The 21,093-nt window shown below is 45.1% G+C and overlaps 2 protein-coding genes across 9 annotated transcripts; one reads left to right on the top strand and one right to left on the bottom strand.

The window, feature by feature from the left end:
- On the bottom strand, positions 1 to 12,436 carry anln (anillin, actin binding protein). Of its 8 annotated transcripts, none has more exons than XM_011481086.4 (24): positions 12,177 to 12,436; positions 10,659 to 10,809; positions 10,174 to 10,572; positions 9,439 to 10,043; positions 7,405 to 7,699; positions 7,121 to 7,323; positions 6,947 to 7,039; positions 6,733 to 6,838; positions 4,811 to 5,124; positions 4,533 to 4,681; positions 4,316 to 4,457; positions 3,961 to 4,096; positions 3,447 to 3,629; positions 3,235 to 3,361; positions 3,107 to 3,155; positions 2,963 to 3,016; positions 2,839 to 2,883; positions 2,624 to 2,656; positions 2,523 to 2,541; positions 1,658 to 1,770; positions 1,469 to 1,555; positions 1,275 to 1,382; positions 831 to 1,003; positions 1 to 760 (listed from the first exon to the last, which is right to left on the bottom strand). In XM_011481086.4, exons 1-24 carry the CDS (start codon positions 12,192 to 12,194, stop codon positions 646 to 648), a joined length of 3,717 nt encoding a protein of 1,238 aa, XP_011479388.1. In that variant the 5' UTR covers positions 12,195 to 12,436; the 3' UTR covers positions 1 to 645. The 8 variants fall into 8 exon arrangements, with proteins under 8 accessions (XP_011479388.1, XP_011479387.1, XP_078811448.1 ...); XM_011481085.4 differs by having other exon boundaries at positions 4,811 to 5,127; XM_078955322.1 differs by having other exon boundaries at positions 2,523 to 2,538; positions 4,811 to 5,139.
- Positions 12,437 to 13,833: 1,397 nt separating this feature from the next.
- matcap2 (microtubule associated tyrosine carboxypeptidase 2) lies at positions 13,834 to 19,938 on the top strand. The gene is made up of 7 exons (XM_004074112.5): positions 13,834 to 14,024; positions 14,540 to 15,192; positions 15,949 to 16,092; positions 17,918 to 18,050; positions 18,233 to 18,538; positions 18,667 to 18,764; positions 19,389 to 19,938. The coding sequence occupies exons 1-7, from the start codon at positions 14,003 to 14,005 to the stop codon at positions 19,545 to 19,547; spliced, it is 1,515 nt and encodes a 504-aa protein (XP_004074160.1). The 5' UTR covers positions 13,834 to 14,002; the 3' UTR covers positions 19,548 to 19,938.
- Positions 19,939 to 21,093: the final 1,155 nt, after the last annotated feature.

The raw sequence follows: 21,093 nt of genomic DNA on the forward strand, positions 1-21,093 counted from the left end.
TTAATTTTTTAAGAACTGTATTGATGCTCAACATGGTGAAAAAAACTCAGTTTTTTTTATCATCATAAACCCTGCAGTCTGCTCCAGGACCTGAATTAGACTCAGCACTTGAACCATCAGAGCAGGAGTTTCTCCACAGAACTGTGGTCCGAAAGTCTGCTCATCCTCTGTGCGGTTGCAGGAAACACACAGAAACATGCACAACATGTCAGTAAAACAACTATAAAGACATGAATTAAGCTGCAGCAGGTACAGCGCAGGGTTGGAGAAGCAGAAGCCTCTGCTCGAATCAGACGTTCGTAAGCTGTAACAGCTAAAATATAAAGTAGAAAGTGTTCTTCCTGCTGCTTTAGTCCAGCAGGAGAAAAAAACTTTTAGATTAATTCAACAATAATGAGCCACGTCTCATATTCAAAGAAAACACAATATTAGCCTTGGAATAAAAATGCAGTGTGAAGCACAAGCGTTTGCAAACCAAGCTTCTGTGTAAAAGTGCCAAAGCTCTGCTCCGACAAAATGTCTCATGGCTTTTTTCCCTCCCTTCGGATGCATGGAGCGATTATTCAAAAAGTTAGTTTTTTTTTATGTATTGCACTCAGAAAATGTAGACACTCCGAAACACAGGTGGGGCGGCGGCGGCGGTGGTCACTGCGGCCCGTGACAGGCGTCCGGCTGCCACGTGCGCAGGTCCAGCAGGATGTGGTTGAGCTTCTTCATCCACAGATTCCTCTCCTCCTTGGTGTCGGCACTCAGCCAGTTCCTGCAAACAGACAGCAGGGTGAGGTTTGGAGGCGGCCGCAGGGTGAGGGCCCGCAGCAGCTGCAACTTACGTGGTGACACACAGGGCGTCCGTGCACTGACTGACGAGCGTCTCCTTGTCGCCCTCTCTCTGCGGCCGCACCGTGACCAGCTCAAAGGTGTTGGGCCTGGCGCAGAACTCCCTGTTGGCCGGTTCCACCTTCTTGCTGGTGCAGCTGGTAAGGTTGATGCGGCCAATGGGGTTCTGAAGAGACAAAAAAACGCCCTCAATCATCTCCATCCTTTTTTGATTTGACCTTTCACCTGCTCTTGCTTTTTATGTCCTTATGAGCATGCAGTCTCCTGAGATCTCCTGACCCTATAACACCCCTATCCAACTTCTGTGCTTGGATTTACTGCAGACAGTTCTTTTTTAGCCCCGCCTCCATTTAATCATCCAGTTAAACCGGTTCAGACAGACGTCTCAGAACCCCAGAAAGAGCTGAAGAACATGATGGGAGGGGTTGGCGGCTCACCTTTCTCTTTTCGTCATCCGGGTACGTCCAGTAGGAGATGCAGTACCCCGACAGCACGCACCACCTCCTGTGCCAGGCTCCGAACCCACTCACGTCTTCAAACATGGTCTTTGCAGGGACAGAGCACAAAAGCAGAGATGGTCAGACTCCACCTGAGCCGAGACTGCAGAAGGTTTCGGTGATCGCCGGCTTACCAGAAAGCCCTTTTCCTCCACCTTGGAGCCAACTTCACAGTGCAGTTTCAGGTAGACATGTCCCTCCAGGGGGCACAGGAAGGAAACCTATCAGCAAAAGTACAGTCATGAGAAGCTCCAAGGAATACAGTGTGATCTGAGAACAGCAGAATCAACAGAGTCCAGACCCCTGAAGCACAGCATCCGTACCTTCTCCAAAGGAAACTTGTTTTTACCGATGGAGGACAGGGTGAGCGTGTGTGATCCCACCATGACAAAGTTGCTGGTGCGGACCGCGTTTGGGCCTCCAGGACTCGCCATGACTGCAGACACAAAACGATCCGTTATTCTGGTTCTCAGCAGGTTCCATCTAGAAACCGCTTTTGTTAACTCAAGGAGGAAGTCCCAGCAGTTTAGTCAGACATTCGAACTCTGATCTTCTGAAGTTTCCTCTGCTGGTTTGAAACCTTCCTGCTGCTTCTGGTATGAAAACGATTACCTTCTGCAGATTCTTGTCAACATTTTTCACGTCTCCCCTTTTTTCATGCTCATAAAGACGGGCAAACTTGAAATCCGTCAGAGCTGAGATCTTCAGCGATGGTTCAAACATTGTTCAGAGTTGATAAAACAGCAGATGTTTTGCTTTTTCATTTATCTGCTTTTTTCACCTATTCCATAAATTATACAAAAATTCAAATAGTTACTTACAACCTTTCAAAGCCAATTCATAAAAGAAATACTATTCTTGAGGCTTCATGCAAATGTCAATCTATTAGCCGTTTTTGGTCATCTTTAATTTAAAAACATTGATTGAAGCATTGATCCAGTCATTTTAAGCAGTTCTAGCAGAAATTTTAAAACTTCAACTGATTTTTGGATTATACAAAAACTTGACAGCTTCTGTCATTTTTAGGTTTTTGCATTAATCCCTTTCCGTTTTCTCATACTGGTTAAACTTATTTAAATAATTTTGCTTTAAGCAGATTTAAAGTTTGACCATGTTAACATGCTTCTCTTTATCTAAAATCTTTTAGAGACGTGTGACCCAGAAGCTCAGGCTCATCCGTGCACGTACCTGGGGTGTGCGCGCTCTTCTGTAAGAGAAGGTCAGATGAACAGATTAGCAGATGGAAAGTAGAAACTTTTTAAAGCCGTGAGGAAAACGGAAAAACTCACTGTGATGGCGAGGAACCTCTTTGGAGTGATGGCCTGAGAGAGGAGGGCAGCAAAAGTTAAAGAGGGAAAATATGATTGACAGATACACACACGTGCACAACATGACTCTAGTCTTCATTGTTTTTCCAGGAGTGCACAGACAGATTCCCAGGAGTGACCCGTTTCAAACCAGCACACTGAGCCACCGGTGAGGAGCAGAAACAAACTGTTCGTACCGACAAACACAAACTGTGGGCCTCATGAACCTGCCTCCACATCATCTGGGCGGACACACATGACCAAACTTTCAAAGATGACAACAGAACCTATGCCGGGTCAGAAACAGAACTGCTTAGTCACCTTAGACTTGCTGGGTTTCTTCTTCTTCTCACTGCAGACTTCATGTTTCTGGACCTGCAGGGAGAACCAGAGAATTTTCTGCACAGTCTGACACAAAACCTTTCATCCTTGAGACAAAGATTTTGTCCACAGAGAGCCTCTCACCAAACAGTAGACCTGCAGCTGGATGTGAAAGTCGCTGCTGACGTCAGATCTGAAAGCAGAAGAGTTCATGGTCGGCGGAGGAGCGGTTTGAGCGTGTACAGGTGAAAGGTCAGCGGCCCCACACTTACATGCTGAACTTGGTGGGGAAGGTGAGTGTGTCTCCACTGAGGCCGCGGTGCGTGCTAGCCAGAGGAGTGGCCACAGAGTCTTCTGCCCCAGCACGGATCAGGATGAAGAAGGAGTGTTTTGTGGATTCTGGACCATCAAAACAAGCAAGAAGAACATCATGACGACATGAGCCTCATGAAAGCTCAGGGAACCTTCAGATCCCTTCCCATACCTGGTCTGTTAGCAGTGGAGCAAACAAAGTCGGCCTTCAGGGGGAGCCGCAGCTCCTGCAGGGTGATGGAGCCCTTGGAGGCGGACATGAGGCTCGGTTCTGGAGCTCCAGAAGCTTTCTTCTGTCCTGTTGGGTCTCCTTTGAGACGTTCCAGCTCTGCCTTCAAGGCCTCCCTCTTCTCCGCTAAGAAGCACAATCAGCAAGACAACGTTCAGCTGACAGTCCTGAGCTTTCCTGAAAAACCTCTAGAGCAGACCAACAAGAAGAAGCTGCAGGAATCTGAAGTCCAAACTTTAGTCTGACCTAAATGGTGGACCTTCATAATTTTCATAAGCTAAAAAATAATGTTCCTCCTGAATCATCAGATGAAGGGGGGGCATCAACCAGCTGCTGGATCATCAAGGAACTCAGTTTTTTTCTCTTATATGTAGTTTCTTGGTGACCAGCTCTGAAGACGGTGCAGAAGATCCGTCAGCTGGGTCCATGTAAGCACAGTTGGGTCAGAGGAACTCACTGGCTACCAGGAGCAGCCTCTCAGCTTCGGCCTCCACCTGCGATCCTTTGCCGTGCTCCTCATCGGTGCAGCAGTTTAGGGCCTGGCTGGCCTGGTGGATCACCGTCTGCTGAAGGTTCATCTCACTGGTCAGGATCTACAGAGGACAGGTGAGATAGAGGAGAAACCTCAGTGAAAACATCCACCCAGCTCAGATTTGAACAGGAAGACCTAGTTTGGTTGGAACGGCTTGACCCCGCCCACCAGCATCAGCTTGATCTGCGATTGATCTTTAGCTGCAGCTTCACAGCAGGAAACCTTCAGGTTGTTTTAATAGCAGCTCGAAAAGGTTAACCAGTCGCCTGAGGTGTCAGACCTTCATCTTCTGCCTGATGCTGAAGGCAGTGGACCCTCGAGGCTCGTCAGCTCTCTCAGTAACATCCTCCTTCCTAACGATCACCTGCTTGACATGCGGCCTCTCCGCCTCCTTCACCCTGGTGGACCTGTAGGCGTCAATGCTGATGGAGACAAAAGCGGAGCGTTGAAAAGCCTCCATCTGAAGGAGAGCGTGGACACGAAGCGGCAAATCTCACCTGTAAGGCAGTTTGAGATCTTCGTCTGAAGGGTCGGCGCAGCCAGAGGAGGCCGTCGGTTTGGCGCCTCCTCTCTGGAACTTGCTGGGTTTGGAAAGGTTCTCTGGGGGGTTGTTCTTCACCAGGAAAGAGTTGGCTGGAGTGGACGTCTGCATGCAGAGATGAAGACAATGCTGCGCAGCTGTTCTTTACACACACACACACACACACACACACACACACACACACACACACACACACACACACACACACAGACAGACAGGCAGGCAGGGTCATACCATGACTTTACCCTCCGGACTCTTCACCACAGACGTTACAGTCTCTGTCAGGGGGATGAAGAGGGACATAGAGGAGATATTTAAAGCATCTTCCTCCTCCTCCTCTTCATCTCTGTCGTCACTCTGCTCCAACACCCCATCAAAGAGTTCGTTGATGACTGCAGAGTTGATGGACTGGTCCACGTTCATCTCGGTCTCCTTAATCACCTCCTCTTCCTCCTCTGGAGTTTCATCACTCTTCTTCTCTACAGATTTGCTGACATGTTTCAGGGGGCTGGATGCTGAGGCTGGGGGGCTGACCATCAATGCAGGACCTGCTGTAGACACACCTGTTAGATCAATCATTGTGCTTTCATTGGTCCAAGTCAGTAATTCTAAAAGGCTTTCATACATTAAACACTAGGATCTATTGACAATGATCATCAGTGATGAAAGTCAGGCAAGGAAAAAATCCCTGAACTTTTCTTTGAGCGATATGGCGGGCACAGAGCGAAATTTTGGAAAAATACGTGGTCTTAGATGCATTCTGGTGCATTCTGGCAGCTAGTTATTCACTTCTTTATCAAGAAACTAAGACTAATTGGAGCATCATGATTTGTCATTCAAACCCCTAGTTTGACTCTCCATTAAGGACTTGCTGGTCCTAAAAAAGAATTTGGAAAATTGCTCAAAGTAACACAATCCTACAATCTACGCTTTTCCTTAAAGCTGCAAAACATACAATTGCTAAAATATAGTAACATCAAAGCCCCAAATGGCAAAAAGAACACCAGTAACTATGATATTCTATGAAAATACCTCAGTTATTTATACATTATTTCTGCTTTAGAAATGACTGATGTACAACATCCACTTGCACTGTTTTCTCAAACTATAATTACATCAAAATATGGGATCTGCTTTAAACTATAATTCTATAACATAATACATCAATTCTTTAACACCAATACTAAGTAATCTGGGAAATATCAAAACAAACATACAAACTAAACTAAACATTGTAAACATTATTTTTTAAGGGAGTGCGGGTCCAAACCATCAAATACTTATAATTAATGTTAACTATACTGAACTAAATCATGGTAATTAGGAAATGCAAATAAATTAGATAGAGAAATGTATTCAAAATAAAAACTGAAACTCAAAACTAAAATTGAAATTATTTCAAAATGTGGTTTTGAGATTATTTTACACAAAAAAGTATTTGACCTACACTACCTTAAAAATCTTTTTTTTTTTTCCAGCCAAGACCACTTCAATTTGTTTTTTATCGTCTTCTCACAACTGAGGTCGTGACCACGCTCAATAATGACGATGCCTGCCATTATTTTAACACAAATTTGATCGCAAACTCTTCAGATGTGTTTGTGAAAGTTTAGCGTGGGTCAGCCAGTTTTGGTCTCTAGGGAAGCAAGTCACGCTGACCACGTGGTGCAGACAGAGCCAATCAGACCCGTCGACGCATCCGAAAGCAACTAAAACGTCCCGTCATTGGTCAATTAGGCCGGGAAGACGAAAGATGGCCACGACCATAGAGGAAGCGATCTGCGGAGAAATATAGAAAATAAAGCTAAAATTAGCTGATTTCAGACCATTTTCTAATCCGGAAAGCGATTTGTCCGTAGAGATCAGGTCTTTATTTCCCGGAAAGTACGTTCGGTTTGCTCAAAAACCCGGATTTCCGGGAATTCCCGGAAGACTTTCATCACTGGATCATGGCGGCTGGCTCTCTCAGCCTCAACGACCATCAGCTGACAATCGCACATCACATCAGGATCTTTTTTCTGATCAATTAAAGTGATAATAAAAAACATAATCCCCTCCTAGAGTCTCAAGAACCCAACAGTATCTAAGGTTACTTTTGGAAATCCCGCTCAAACACCTGGATTGACCAGTAAAGCTGCCTCAGGGTGATAAAGTACCTGGAGAGATGCGCAGTGGGGATTGTTGCTCCTCATTGGTCAGGCCTCTGGGTTCATCCTGAGGCTGCACTGCAGTGGCGTCACTCTCCAAACGCTGATCTGGCTCCTGAAGAGCAGAGTTCTGTCAGCAAGCTAAACCTACATGCAAACTGGACTTTACTGCTGGCTGACGCTCAGCTGGTCCGTTCTAGCTCTGAGAAGGTCCACCACCAACCTTGATGGATGTCTCGGTTTCTTTTTCACTCTTGCAAATGCTGTTCCCCTTCTGGAAGCGACTGCGAATCTGAGCCAGCTCAGACTCTCTCTCCTGAAAGCACAGACCATCACTTTCATACATGAGCTCAGATCAGATTTTTCAACCTTTTGTCAGGCTCTGCCGCAAACCCACCAGTTTCTGCCGCATGGTGAGGTCGGCCGTAGCTGTGCTAGCGCTCTGAGCAGCCATGAGTTTCTCCTGGAGCAGTCTGGTGTTTGGTGAGGTTGATGGCGGTCCAGCAGGAGCCCGGGGCTGAAGTGGAACTCTGGCTGGAGTGGTCTGAAGCACACGCTCCTGGCATTTTTCGCCAAAGCGCTCCAGGAAAGACTTCACACCTTTGAGCATCAAAAGACAGGAATTCAGCTTATCCTTCCACAACAAGACACCTGAACGCTCACGGAGCTGCTTTCACTCACCAGGAGTTCCAGCAGGAACCTTCTTCTGCTGTGCTGTTGAGCTAGAAAAAGAGGGTTTGTCGTGAAGCTCAGGCTTTTGGGGAGTGTAGGTGTTGAGACCTCTGGAGGGGCTCTGTGGTACTGATGCTGAGGAGGAACAGCCATTTTGTGTGGTTGATGTGGAGGCTGCTCCCTGGTTAGAGCTCTTCAGAGGACTTTGTGCCGACTGAAGTGCAGGTTTTGGTGGAGGGAAGTCTGCCTTCTGAAGATTTGGAGGAACCATTTGACTGGACTTGACTGGAGACTGAACAACCCCCTGAAATGACAAATAGCTCTTTGTTGTCTTGAGAACATCCAAAAACTCCATACAGTGCATTTCTAAGGCTGCGTTCACAATGCAGCTCTAATTGAACAATCACAAGAATTTGGAGGAATCCCCCCCCCCCCCCCCCCCTCACTTAAACCTGACTTGAGGTGACATGCCTGCACTGAGCTGCACATGCTCAGAATAATGCACACAATTTTCCAAGATGGAAGCAAGAGAATTTTCAAATTGAAAAGGGTTAAGAACAACCCCAACCTATGAGCACATTTCAGGAGAATTTTAAAAAGTTCAATTTGAGCCTCACTTGCTTTCATCATCTGAAAAAGGTTAGTTCACAAAAAAAATCATCAGATTTGTGTCACAATAGCCTGCAGTGTGAATGCAGTCCAACATATGGAATGACACCAAGCAGATTTTCTCAAAGAGAAAGTGTACGGTTTGGATCTCCCTCTTGTCTTTAGAGCTGAAACTTAGAATATCAGACATGCCCTTGTAGTGCTGTAAAACATTTTCTTCCTTCCATGACCCTGCGGCTAAATAAAGATCAATAGAACGCAGAGCGGGATTGTCGGGAAAAATCTGTAATCATCAGAAAAGCTGGTGTCGTACTTGCGCAGACACCCCCAAGTGGCAAATGTGAAAAATAAACTTCCTGGTTGAATCAACGGCAACATGAAAATAAAAATAAATAAATAAACATTAAAAAAACAGCTGCTACCCTTTTTTTTTTAAAAGAAGACACAAATATAAGTGTATACAGTTGAAAGACGTGGGGCCCAAATCGATCCCACACATGGATTCCCGAAGAGCATGCACCAAAACCTACAAAGACAACAAAAATCACCATCTGAAAGATGGGAATACAACCAGAAGAGAACAGCAGCTATTAAATGCAGTGATCTGCTGTATGAAAGGCAGCATTTACATCGAAGAGAACTGTGCTTCTGTGAGTCCACGTGACTTCATGGTCCCCAACCTCTTTTAAGGGGGTCGTCTTTAAGAGGTTTGTTTATTTGAAACCTTGCTTCATTTACCAACCAGAATTTTCTATATAGTTTAATCTAAAAATGTTGATTCAACCCTGTACCAACAGGGTTCTTGGTTCCAGAGTCCTTTCCCTCAGGGTCGCACCGCTGCAGTGAAAACATCTGTCTGAATAGTCTTTTACCAACAAGCCAACAGACTTAAATTGGGACAGAACTGGAACAATTCATCATGTGGAAAAGATGCTTCACTTTATGTTCAAATCAAAGTCTTTTTTGGAGTTTAAATAACAGCATTGGCTTCACTACCGATGCCACCATGGAGGAATGGTTCAAATCTGTTTATTAAAAGGTTTGTTGTGTTTAAACGGAAATTGGGGAGTAGTACTCTTTGTGTGCTGACGTTTGAAAAGTGGCCTCTTACTTGGTATTGTACACTCATGTGGATGTTTTTCCCCAATTACCTTTCAGATAAATAACCACTAGCTGTCCTCCATTGTCCTTATGTCTTAGTGGGAAAGCTTTAGTTTTTACAGTTTTGTTTTAAGTGAAGCTGCAGCTTTAACAGTTGAGAAGAACCCCTGGATAATGAGACTCTAGGAAGTTTGGATTCACTCAGACTTCCATTCAAAACGGTTCACTTCTCTGGGTTATGGCAATAGCAAGATCCCTGCCTCATACACAGTTTATTTTCCTCAGTTCAGACAAAATGTTTCATTTTTAGCTTGGTATAAATTGAACTACTACCTGCTTGAAGATGGACTTCTCTGTGAGGTTCCCAACAGGGGTTGGTTTGCTGAGGTAAACGGCAGCGGTTGGTTTGCTGGGGCTCCCGGCAGCGGTTGGTTTGCTGGGGTTCCCGGCAGCGGTTGGTTTGCTGGGGCTCCCGGCAGCGGTTGGTTTGCTGGGGTACACGGCAGCGTCTGGTTTGCTGGGGTTCCCGGCAGCGTCTGGTTTGCTGGGGTTCCCGGCAGCGTTTGGTTTGCTGGGGTACACGGCAGCGTTTGGTTTGCTGGGGTTCCCGGCAGCGTCTGGTTTGCTGGGGTTCCCGGCAGCGTTTGGTTTGCTGGGGTTCCCGGCAGCGTTTGGTTTGCTGGGGTTCCCGGCAGCGTTTGGTTTGCTGGGGTTCCCGGCAGCGTTTGGTTTGCTGGGGTTCACTGCAGCAGGCTTTTCTCTGGGGATGTTGACGTGGCTCAGATCATCTTCCCAGGATCCGATGGTGGCCGCCAGGTTGGCCAACCTGCCCCTCCGCCCCACAGCCATTTCAGAGGAGGAGGCTGGAGCAGCAGGCGAAGACACTTCAGCATCCCTCTTCAACAGCAAGACAGGCGTGCAGTCTTCCTGTGCAATACCTATAAATGTAGTGGTCTGAGTAACAGTACTAAGACATTTAGAAAAATTGACTATCCTATCAAAACACCAAGATTGGAGAAATAAAAAGGAGGTTTGAGGGATTTCAGCAAAATCTGAGAGCATCCTCACCATCCCAACACTTCCTCTGCTCCGCCAGCTTCTGCAGTCGGGATTTCATGCCTCCACTGGGAGCTGCAGCTTCCTCCATTCTTTGTTGAACTGAAACTGTAGCCTCCATCTCAGCATCTCTGCTTAAAAGTTCAGGACCAGGAGGAGCAACCATCTTCTCTGACTCTGGCTTCCCCAGAGGCTCAGACTGGACAGCAGGGCGAGCGGCAGCCTTCTCCAGGGAATACCGAACCCCAGCAGGACCTAATGGGGGTTTCTTGTCTGTGGGAGGATCTGGGAGCTCAGGAGCTCCAGCTCGTGGAACCACAGGCTCTCGATTCTCCTCATTAGCTGAAGGTTGAGCATTTTCTTCAGAGTACCTTCGCTTTGAAGGGGAGGGCTTGGAAAAAGCCTGCACCACTAGAAGGTAAAAGATGGAAAATATGAGCAAACAGGCAACAGCCTGTTTGCTCATATTTGATGCTTCTTCCAAAAAACATTCATACCTTTTTCAGGAACGGCGTCGCTGATGATGCTGTTCGTGTCCGTCAGAGGCTCCCTAGGCCTTTTGACCATCTGTCTGCTGGCAGCAGTTGGCCTCTCTGCCAGTTTTTTCTGCAGGTTCTCCCTGCGAGCTCGAGTTCGCTCCAGCAGTTTCTGTTTGGCAGATCATCATTCATAAGCTTATAGTGAGAAAATCTGTTCCTGTCATCCTAACTGCAGTAAAGATCCACAGACCAGAACCATAAGAAGATCTGTGTAGGAGGAGCAGTGACAGGACAAGAGAGCGTTTCATGACAAATACTGGCTAAAAAAACATATAAATCTGAATTTAATCCTTAAAAAGGTTTTTAATTGCTGCCATTGATGCCTATATGGCTGCCGGTTAGAAACCACAGATCATAACAAAGCCCTGTTTTTATTAACAACACCACCAAACACAGTTGGAGGACACGCTGTAAAAATACAGGATTCTCCCTAAACGTCTGATTTCCTTATCGCGAAGGAGGGTCTGAGGGCAGGGATGCCCAGTTTAGTTTAGTCTGTTTAGTTAAAGTTTACTATTCTCCTATTGAATTCTATGCATTTATGATCCTTTTGATTGTATGTTCACTTTACAATTACCGGTACGAAGCCCATTGAGACGACTGTTGTGAATTTGGGCTAATCAACTAAAACTGAGCTGAATTAAAACTATCTGATTATAAACATCCTCATTCATAAAAAAGAAGAAAAAGCTGATGCAGAGTTTTGACCAGAAAGAAATTAATTGTTTTAAATGTTAGGAGGAAAATGAATGATTGTGTTTTTTGATTATTCAGACTTCTAAATTGCCCGTAAAGTCATCAAATCGGATTATTACAGCTATAACCAATGATGAGAACTATGAAGCCCTGTAAATAAATATGCTCAACTGAGGAAGCAGTTATGTGAACAGACTAACTGTCACTGCATACAGAGGAGATGCTGTTGGTTTTTTTTTCTCTCCTTCTCCTCCCCACCAGCCTGCCACAGTCTGATTGACTGTGCAAGCTCCAACACATTCCTCCTTCTGAGAGCCAACCCCCCCACCACCACAGCACAGTTCCTCTAACTTAAGCGGGGTGGAAAAGCTGACTTCACCCGCAGCAGCATTCTTCAGGAATGAGCCGCGCCTAACTAAGGTTTGAAATGCCAAAGTCTCTAGGCCAGTTCCACGAGAGCTGAGACAGTCCTCCTCCACGCTGTGCTGTAATTTCACACTGCTCCATCCATATATGTACTTCCATTGAATCCACATTTATCTGACAATTTTAGATAACAGGCAGTAGTTAATAAAGGAACTGACCTGGGAGACTAACCAACCACGACTATGTATGTCAGCCATTTTTCCCGAATCTGCTTTCTTATTTAGAAACGAACATTTCCCCATGTTAATTTGACATAAGCGGGGAATATTATCTTAAAAAATGGAAAGGGAGGGCAGAAAACTACTTAGCATAATGTTGAGTTACGAAGATAAGTAGGTTGCTAGCTTAACTCACCTCGGTAAACGGGTCCATTTTTGGCAGTTAAACCCACTTGATACGATGTTTTTTTTTTCTTTCAAACTAAGTATTTTTCAGTAGAAATCTTGTGCAGAAGCACTCTGCCTGCGAGGAGGACTATGACCACGTTCCCAAGCGTCTCTCTTCCCTGTTGCTCTTCTGCTCAAAACGACGTCTGTTAAAATTTGAATTTCAGCGCTGCAGTCACTGCGCAGGCGCCGACTGTTGAGGCGCGCTTCAAGACCAATCACAGCGCCGATCTAAGGAGAACCGGTTAATCAGCCAATCACTGGTGAGGTAAACATAAAAAAGAAGATAAAACGAAGAATGAAAGCTGTCACAACCAAACGCCAGAGACTTCCAGCTCATTGGAGGGGGAGTTATAGGTCCAGTTACAAAAATAAAATATGTAATTGCATTGACAAATTCCCCGCAACAAACAATCAGTCCAGTTGCTCTGGCAAAAAACAAAACAAACCTAGTACCCTACAATAACATAACCAGCATGACTGAGAATCCTCACACATACAATGTTGTATATTATTCTTTTTGTTTAAAAAAATTGTCTTGATTGAAAATTTTTGTTAAAATTATATCTTGTGGAAGTACCATCTCATCAGTCCTGTGCTAAGGTCTCTGGACTGGCTCCCTGTAGCTCAAAGAATAGACTTTAAAGCAGCTCTGCTTGTTTACAAGTCTCTTCATGGCCTTGCACCAAAGTACATCTCTGACATGTTAGTGCCATATGAACCTTCTAGGAATCTGTGGACCTCAGGAACCGGCTTCCTGCAGGTGCCCGAGTCAGGACCAAACAGGGGGAATCAGCATCTCAATCTTACGTAGCTAAAAGCTGGAACAGTCTCCCTGAGGTTGTTAGACCTCGACTGTGTTAAGGTTCAAATCTATACTCAAAACATTCCTGTTTAGCCGTGTATATAATTGAAGGGTCCATATCGACACCCCTTTTCATATTCTCTTCTCTTTCCTTTCTTTTAAATTACATTTTATAATGATTGTGTATGTTTTTAGTCTTTGCACTGTTATTTATTGTTATTTTAATGCATTTTCCTGTTCTGGGAAGCACTTTGAATTGCTTTGTGTACAAATTGTGCTATACAAATAAACTTGCCTTGCCTCTGTTGAGAAGAATAGTTTTGGAAAAGTAATCATAAAAAGTTCATTTGTTTATTTAAACATTCATATATATTTAAATGACATGCTGTAAATAAAAACCTGGCCTCAAAAAAGCACAAAAGAAATTAGAATTATAAACGATATAAAATGCTTCCAGATGGGCCACGCCCACCGAGGAGCTGGCCTATCAGGGTTTCTCAATGGATCACCATGGATTTAATTAATCTGTCTCACATTGACCTGATCCTTCAAAGGGTAATGCAACCACAAGGGGGCACAATTTAGTTTCTCAAAGTAGGGACTTTATCGTAGAGATTTTGACAGGGAAAAGTAAAGAGTTGGCCGACAATGGCTTTTTTTTATTATTTACTTTAAAAAGTATAAACATAAAAAAAGGCGATGCAAAAAGGCAAACAGTGAATAGAAATTCCATAAATGTATCGAGCTTCATAATGAACTTCATTTCCCATGAGCCTCCTCAGGATCATCGCGTTCTGCCGTTGCTTATGGAAACAGCGGCAGGTTAGAGCCAGAGCTGCAGAGGCGGCTCGGTTGAGCTCCATCGGACGTTCAGGAGCCTCCATCGTTGTTTGTTTGGGTTGGGGGAGATAACGAGCCCGTCCAAAGGCTGAGGAGAGGACACTGAAGTGAAGCAGTTATCAGAAACAGAGTAAAGTCTGATTATATGAATGTCCAACCTGCACCGACCAGGTGAGGAAAAGGCTAGATTTTGCTATGTGACGACAGGTTGCGTTGATATTTTTCACTGCATGTTTGAAAATGTTCAAAACGAGCACAAACTAAACCTACAGCTGATAGTGTTAAGGCACCACCACAGATAAGCGTTCAGTCATTTCTGCAAGACCTCTTTAGACATAACAACTGAGGCAGAACTAAACCAGCAGGCATGACTGAGCCGCCCCCGCCCGTCCTGAACATCACACTAACTTGTAGCTAGTCCAGACAAGATCTTGATACTAAATCACAACCAATTAGGAGCAGTTAGGTCAGATGAGAGCATGAGTCATCTGAAAAGTTTATTATTATTGCTGAGCTACAGTAAAAAATGTGACATCAGCCCTTTTTGCAGCATCAGAGCAGGTCTAACTTTGTCCCTATAAGAGGATTAGTCTGTCTAGTAGGCTGTAAAAATCCTGCACGTGAGCAGGAATCCAAAGGGAGAACATGTCAGATTTCCTTTCTGTTATCTGTTTTTCCTCCTCCAGAGAGACTCCACCGCCCCCAAGCAGACATGTCCAACCAGAGCATCCTCAATGCTGAGAAGGCAGTGAGTCCTAGCCAAGTGGTCCTTGAGAAAATGTCTTCCTCTGTCCTCAAATGCCTTCTCAGCACCAGCTCCAACAGCTGCAACCTCTTTCAAGCCGAGGAGCAGGAGAAGGATCAGGAGCAGCAGTCCCAGTTCCAGGAGCAGAAGACATCTGGAGCGTGCAGGAGGAACCGTCTTGCCATGACTCCGAAGAAGCCACGAGTTCCAAGTGTTGTAAGAAGCTCAGCACAGACTAACATCATGCCCTCACGCAGCAGTTCTGGTCTCCTCAAGCCAACTCAGAACATGGGAGTCGTGGGCAGAGCTGTGGGTTTGAACCCCCCTGCAGCTCCAAAGCTGAGAAGAACACTCATCTATAATTTGAATCGTGCAGAACTCCCAACTTTGCAAAAAGCAAGGCTCACTCGGGAGGCAGAAAATGGCAGAAAGTTGTGCATTTTTGCTGCCCTGAAGCCATCCAACGTTCAGAAGGAGAAGCAGAGGTTCTTCAAATCCACCTTTAGCTGCAACCCTCAGTTTGAGTACAGCAGTCCTGTTCCTGCACTCATCCTGGAGCGCCACAGCGTTGCCTCAGATCGCTTCCTGACACAGGTGAGTGAGGCCATGTCTTAAAAGTCCTACTCCAATCATCTTTTGATCTATTATAAAAGCACCCCCAGTGGTCTTTTATGCCGTCACTACTACAAGCTTTTTCATATGGCGTTTCTTTTCATCTGCTCCTGATTCCCAACGATTTGAATAAAGAAATACTCAGAAATGCCATTTTTAGCTCAATCTCTTCTTTATAAGTCCTCCATCATGAGAAATGTGCCTCAAGAACATGTTAAAGACACCAAAAATACAATTTTCATAGTAGTAAGTCTTTAATTATCATGCAGGTGAAATGCTTATGTGTGGGTCACACCTTTCTGACATGAACTGGTCATTTGTTACCTGAACCAAGACATGAAAAACATCATATAGGTGGTTTGTCTGAAAATGTATTAAACTAAATCACCAATGGGTTCACATTCCTTTCCTTCTAAGTGGAACAGAACTTGGTGCATTTTTCTGCAAAGCCACAGTCAATCCCCTTCTAATAGGCATATTATGATTTTAAACAGTGTTTTGTGAAGTCCAGTTGTGTGAAGGTCAGAGATGCTCGCCTTTTGTAACTCCACGTCAAGTCTTAAAGATTATAGTTAACACAAAGTTGAGAAATCTTTTAAATAAACTACTTTCAGCAGCCTTTTTTTTACACAAAAAAAGTGTTTCTGCATAAACTGAGCTGATGTAACTTAATCAGACATCCGCTGAACATGTGAGCATGGATTGGGTTTGAACGTTTTGGAAACGTATCTTCTGCAGGCAGTGCACATCATGGAGCTGGCCTTGAAGCGCTACGGCAGCTACGAGAGGTTTGAGCAGGTGACCGGGGGCAGCCTCCTCTCCAAGAGCCGCATCTATCACAACGTCAAGAAGTACATGGAGACGGAGGGCTGTGTGGGGGAGGTAAGAGGATGAGGTCGTGATTCCTTCCTCTAATACTGTACTTTACGATTTATCCCAGCCACTTTGTAACTCATCAAAGTCGCTTAGAGGCTCGGACGGGGGTTGTCGGATGAAGCTCGGAAAGAGAAGTCGGGTCATTCAAACTTCCGCTGCTTCAGGAGAGTCAAGTTTCAGTACATTCATGTCACCTTTTCTGTGTTAATAGAGCATGACCCATGCTGTGCACGCACCTGACCTCACAGCACAGAAAATAGTGGGGTGTGTGTGTGTAGCAGACAGTGTGTGTGCATGTGTTCTTTGTTTATGTCTTTAGAGCAGTAGAACCTTGCTATAAACCAAACTAAACCTGAAGTTTCATTTTTTTTAACTCCAAAAATTGACCTCCTGTTTGGTGCCTAAGCCTTTAATCCAGGGGTCGGGAACCTTTTTGGCCAAGAGAGCCATAAACGCCACATATTTTGAAATGTAATTTCGAAAGAGCCATACAATAATGTAGTGTCCCTTTCCCACACTGAGGCACGGAGACTTAACCTCTTTTAAGGTTCTTTATTCGGGTTACTGCAGACCGCGACAAACGCCGAACAATTAATTCAGCAACTCCTGAATCTCTCCCGCCGAGACGAGAGCGCGTCTCCCAACTTTATATTCCCCTGCTCCCGCTGCAGCCCCTCCCCTTTCCCTTATTCGGCCCATAGCTGAACCCCATTGGTCCAAACTACCTAACAACAGGCTGAGCGACAGAACTGAGAGCCAATCAGCTCTCTGCTTGATGCGGTCAATGAACTCCAGAACTTTTAACGCGGCCCAACAGCCATCCAAGTCAGTCCGCGACAATATGTTTAAAACTAAAATACAAGTGAATGTGTGCATTTGATGTAATTTCAACCTTTTTAAAGTACAATAAGTCTGTGGATTCTTTTTAATAACATTGTTATGCTGTTTCTAATAAATGATGAGTATTTCTCGTGGTAGTTTTGCTGATGGTCTAGTCTGGTTTACGTGGTGAGTTTCTGCTTCATGCAGGCGTTGAGACTTTAAACGTGATCTTAGGTTGGTATGAATGTTTTGTAGATGTGAGACAGACTGCTCACATGCGGACCTGGAGCCAAACACACACTCACACGCTGCAGTGAGTGACAGGCAGTGGGTTTTACCTATTTACAATCCCTGCGCGATTCACCTGCTGCCTGTCCCCACAACACCTCACCCCCACCCTCTGCTTTCTTCCTCACACATCCCGTCCCCGCAACTGCGCGCTCTTTCTCAGAGACGGGAGCGCGCAGTTTTAGGCACGGCAATTCACAGGTTTCCGGGTGGTACAAACTCTGTGAATTAATAGACAATTTTAAACTTATACTAGTGCTGGCGCAGATTTGTCTCTCTAAGCACCGCTACTACTGCGCGCCTCTGCCATCGCATCGCGCACGAGAAGGACTGGTCTAATGAAGAAAAAAAATTTGAATTAAAGATTTGTCTGCGAGCCACATGTGACCATCAAAAGAGCCATATATGGCTCGCGAGCCTTAGGTTCCCGACCCCTGCTTTAATCTGACCTAAAAATGATGTATTTCAAGAAAGAAGAATATCTGCCTGCACAAAAAAACCCAGAGCAGCCTATCCTTCAGAAACCCTGAAAACTGTTGATTTCAGAAAAAACAGAAGAAACTAGGCTGACTTAGACGTTAGCATCGAACTGTATTTACTGTAGAACATTTCAGACTGAAGGATTTTTACTGCAAAATGTTCACTTTCAGAGCTAGTCTTTTCACACACACACGAGCCGCAGTCCACTCTACAGTTACTCTGGTTCTCGTCCTGTTGGCAGATCGTCGTCCAGCTGTCGGATGACCTGCTGTCTCGTGCCTCGATGACCGTGGTCAACAGCAGGCACACTCTCAACATTAATGTCTCCAGTGCACGAGAGCACTGGCTGGAGGGCATACTGAGACACGAGATTGGTGTGTATGAAAGCTTTTACTATAAACCCCTCAGCCCTCTGTGTGAGCTTCCTCTGGGCCTGCAGCTAAACAGCAATCAGATGATTTGTTCCACAATTTATAAACAATGCAGCTCATCGAAATAATTGAAATGTATTAAGGAAAGTACAGCTGCAAGACTAATTCTGGTCTCCTTCTGTCAGGAACTCATTACTTACGAAGTCTTAACAACTGCCAGCAGCCATGGAGCAGCAGCTCAGGGAGGAAGAAGCTTAACCTGAGACCTCTGAACCCAACGGAGGAGGGCCTGGCTAGCATCCACAGTGTCCTCTTCAGGAGAGACCCCACCCTGTGGCGCGCCGCCATGCTCTATTACACCGTCTACCAGGCCAGCCACATGTCCTTCTGTCAGCTCTTTCAGGACCTGGGGCGCTTCGTTGAAAACCCCAGCACCCGCTGGGACTACTGTGTCCGAGCCAAGAGAGGCCAGACCGACACGGCACAGCCAGGTCACCATCCCACACACATAATAAGGACATAAGACTGAAGTCAAGAGACTGACTGAAGACATTAGGCCAAATGAAGAGTCTGTAGTAACATGAAATCAGCTGTCACTCAATGTCTTTTCACCTTGAAGGATGCTTCAGCAAAGACCAAGTGTACCTGGATGGTGTTCTAAGGATTCTGAGGTACAGAGACGACATTAACTTCCCTCTGCTGATGGCTCTTGGAAAGGTGAAGCATCTTTTACTCGTTATTTCTAAGCACATTTTTTGTTTTTAACTGCTGTTTTTAAAAACGGATGAAGCAAACAGATTTTTTGTCCAATTTATAAGCCTTGTCGGCTTCCCGATGGTGCGGTGGGTTAGCGCTCTTGCCAGGCAGCAAGAGGGCCCTGGTTCAACAAACAGGAGTGAATGTGTGAAGTTTGTATGTTCTCCCCATGGACTCCAGCTTCCTTCCACTACCCAAAAACATGCTACATAGATTCATTGGTTACTCTAAATTGTCTGAATGCGAGTGTGTATGGGTATGTCATTGTGGCCCTGCGTCAGACTGGCGACCGGTCCAGGGTGTACCCTGCCTTTGCCCACGAGTGGCCGGGATAGGCTCCGGCAGATCCAGTGCAAGAACTTCTTACATTAGCCATCATCTGTGTTATCGTCAAGGCTCAATATGCCCCCCACACACCCCTCTCTTCTGCAGTTTCTTCCATAGAACAGCTTCAGAACAACATTATTTCTGATATTCATTCAGCTTAAGATGAGGATGCAGGTTTTCATGACAAAGAATGGTTGCTTCATGCACTCCACCATGCAGTTCTTAAATGTCACCCCTCTGTCCTCCTGCGGGTTCTAGGTATCATTTGAAGATGTGGATCGTCTGAGAGTCTTGGCTCAGATGGACAACAGCCGCATCCCCCACTTCATGCAGGACCAGGTGAAATACGCAGAGCAGCTGACCAAAATTATGACTGTCAATCAGCTGACCGACGAGGAGTTGAAAGCCATCATATGAGGTCGGCCTGTCCTCCCACTCTGTCCTGAAAGAGGCTGTCCCCTGCAGCTGTGCTCTGTATGCTTCAGACTGCCTCCACCTGCATCAGGAATATGAGATCTACCTCTTCATAAAAGTGAATCCCAGTCCAGTCTTTTCCTCTTAGAATAAGTCAAAAGAAAGTCACCTTTGTGTTTAAGGACATATGAAGTTAGGTTCTGTGCCAAAACAGCAGTAGTGTGTCTGCATAAAAAACGATTATCAAAATGTTGCAAGTGGTGCCAAACTGTTTAATTGTTGTTTACATAGTTTGATTTCAGTGGAGGTTTCAGGGCCTTTTTTTAACCTGTGTGATTGTTTTTGAAGCCACTGTGTTCCTTAAATATTAAACCTGTTTGTACTTGTTCTTTTATTTGTGACTTGCCAAGTTCTTTCATGAATAATTTTTAGCACTTTCCCTTTTTCCAGGTTCATAAGTGTTTGAGCTTGTTTTTCCCAACTTTTCTTCACCACGAGTTAGATTTGGAGCCAATGCAAACATTTTCCTCTTGAATTCTTACAAATGGTCAGTAGAGGGCAGCTGTTTCTGAACGACTTATTTCCTTGAGCTGGGAAAGGAAAAGGTTTCCAGTTGGTTTCTAACCTCAGAAGTTGTACAGACAAAGTGGATCTGCTCAGGGTACCACTGGTTTAGAGAGACGCAGCAGATGGAGGAACTGCATCATCAGGTCACCAAGATGCTGTTACACTTGCCAATGTTGGTCAGAATATTCCAACATGATGGATGTTCTCCTGCTGCAGGTTCTGCTTCAACATCAGATGGTTCAGCTGCTCATAAGCCTCATGTTCGTAACCCTTGTGCTATCGGCACTTTAACATTGGGAGTTGGGTCATCTAGACCCACTACAGTTCTCTGAACCTTTTTCTTCAATGATTTGTGATCTTCACTGGTGTCCATGGATTACATGAAATCTTTCCACCTTTATCATGGTAGGGAGAACACGTCAATGTAAGGGTGGGGTCCTCTAAGATAGCACAAGGGTTAAGACAAACAAACCTGGTGTTTGTACTACCTGGCACTGTGTCTGTCTCTTTATTTTTTATATCACTCAACACTTTTGAGTAAAGATGTCCCTAAAAACTTCTCATAGAGAAGATGTTTTTTGTTGTTTTGAGCGTTTTACCAAAGCTATTGCCATTTTTAGTTCCTGGGACCAGGACTGAGAAGTTCACTTCTATGAATTTTTTCACTCCAAACGTGCAGCTCAAGCCTTTGAGTCCACCCCTTCTCATCAAAGGTGTGAAGGAAGCCCAGTACAGTAACTGATATTTAAAAAATAAAAGCCTTTTGATGTTAAATAAAAAAAAAATCTGATAGAAATTAAAGGCCCAGGCAGACCCATTTTCTGACCCAGTTTGTTTAAGGCTGTTTGTTCCTGATTTAGGAAGTTAAGAAATCTGCTTCCTGAGTTCCTAACCCCCCCCCCCCCCCCCCCTCCTCCCTCCTCACCGGTTCAGGTGCAGGAGATGAGATGCCCCGCATTATTACATTCATGAGAGTACAGCA

This window comes from Oryzias latipes, chromosome 11 (genome assembly GCF_053564925.1).
Source record: "Oryzias latipes strain Hd-rR chromosome 11, Olatipes_Hd-rR_3.1".
NCBI classification, from domain to species: domain Eukaryota; kingdom Metazoa; phylum Chordata; class Actinopteri; order Beloniformes; family Adrianichthyidae; genus Oryzias; species Oryzias latipes.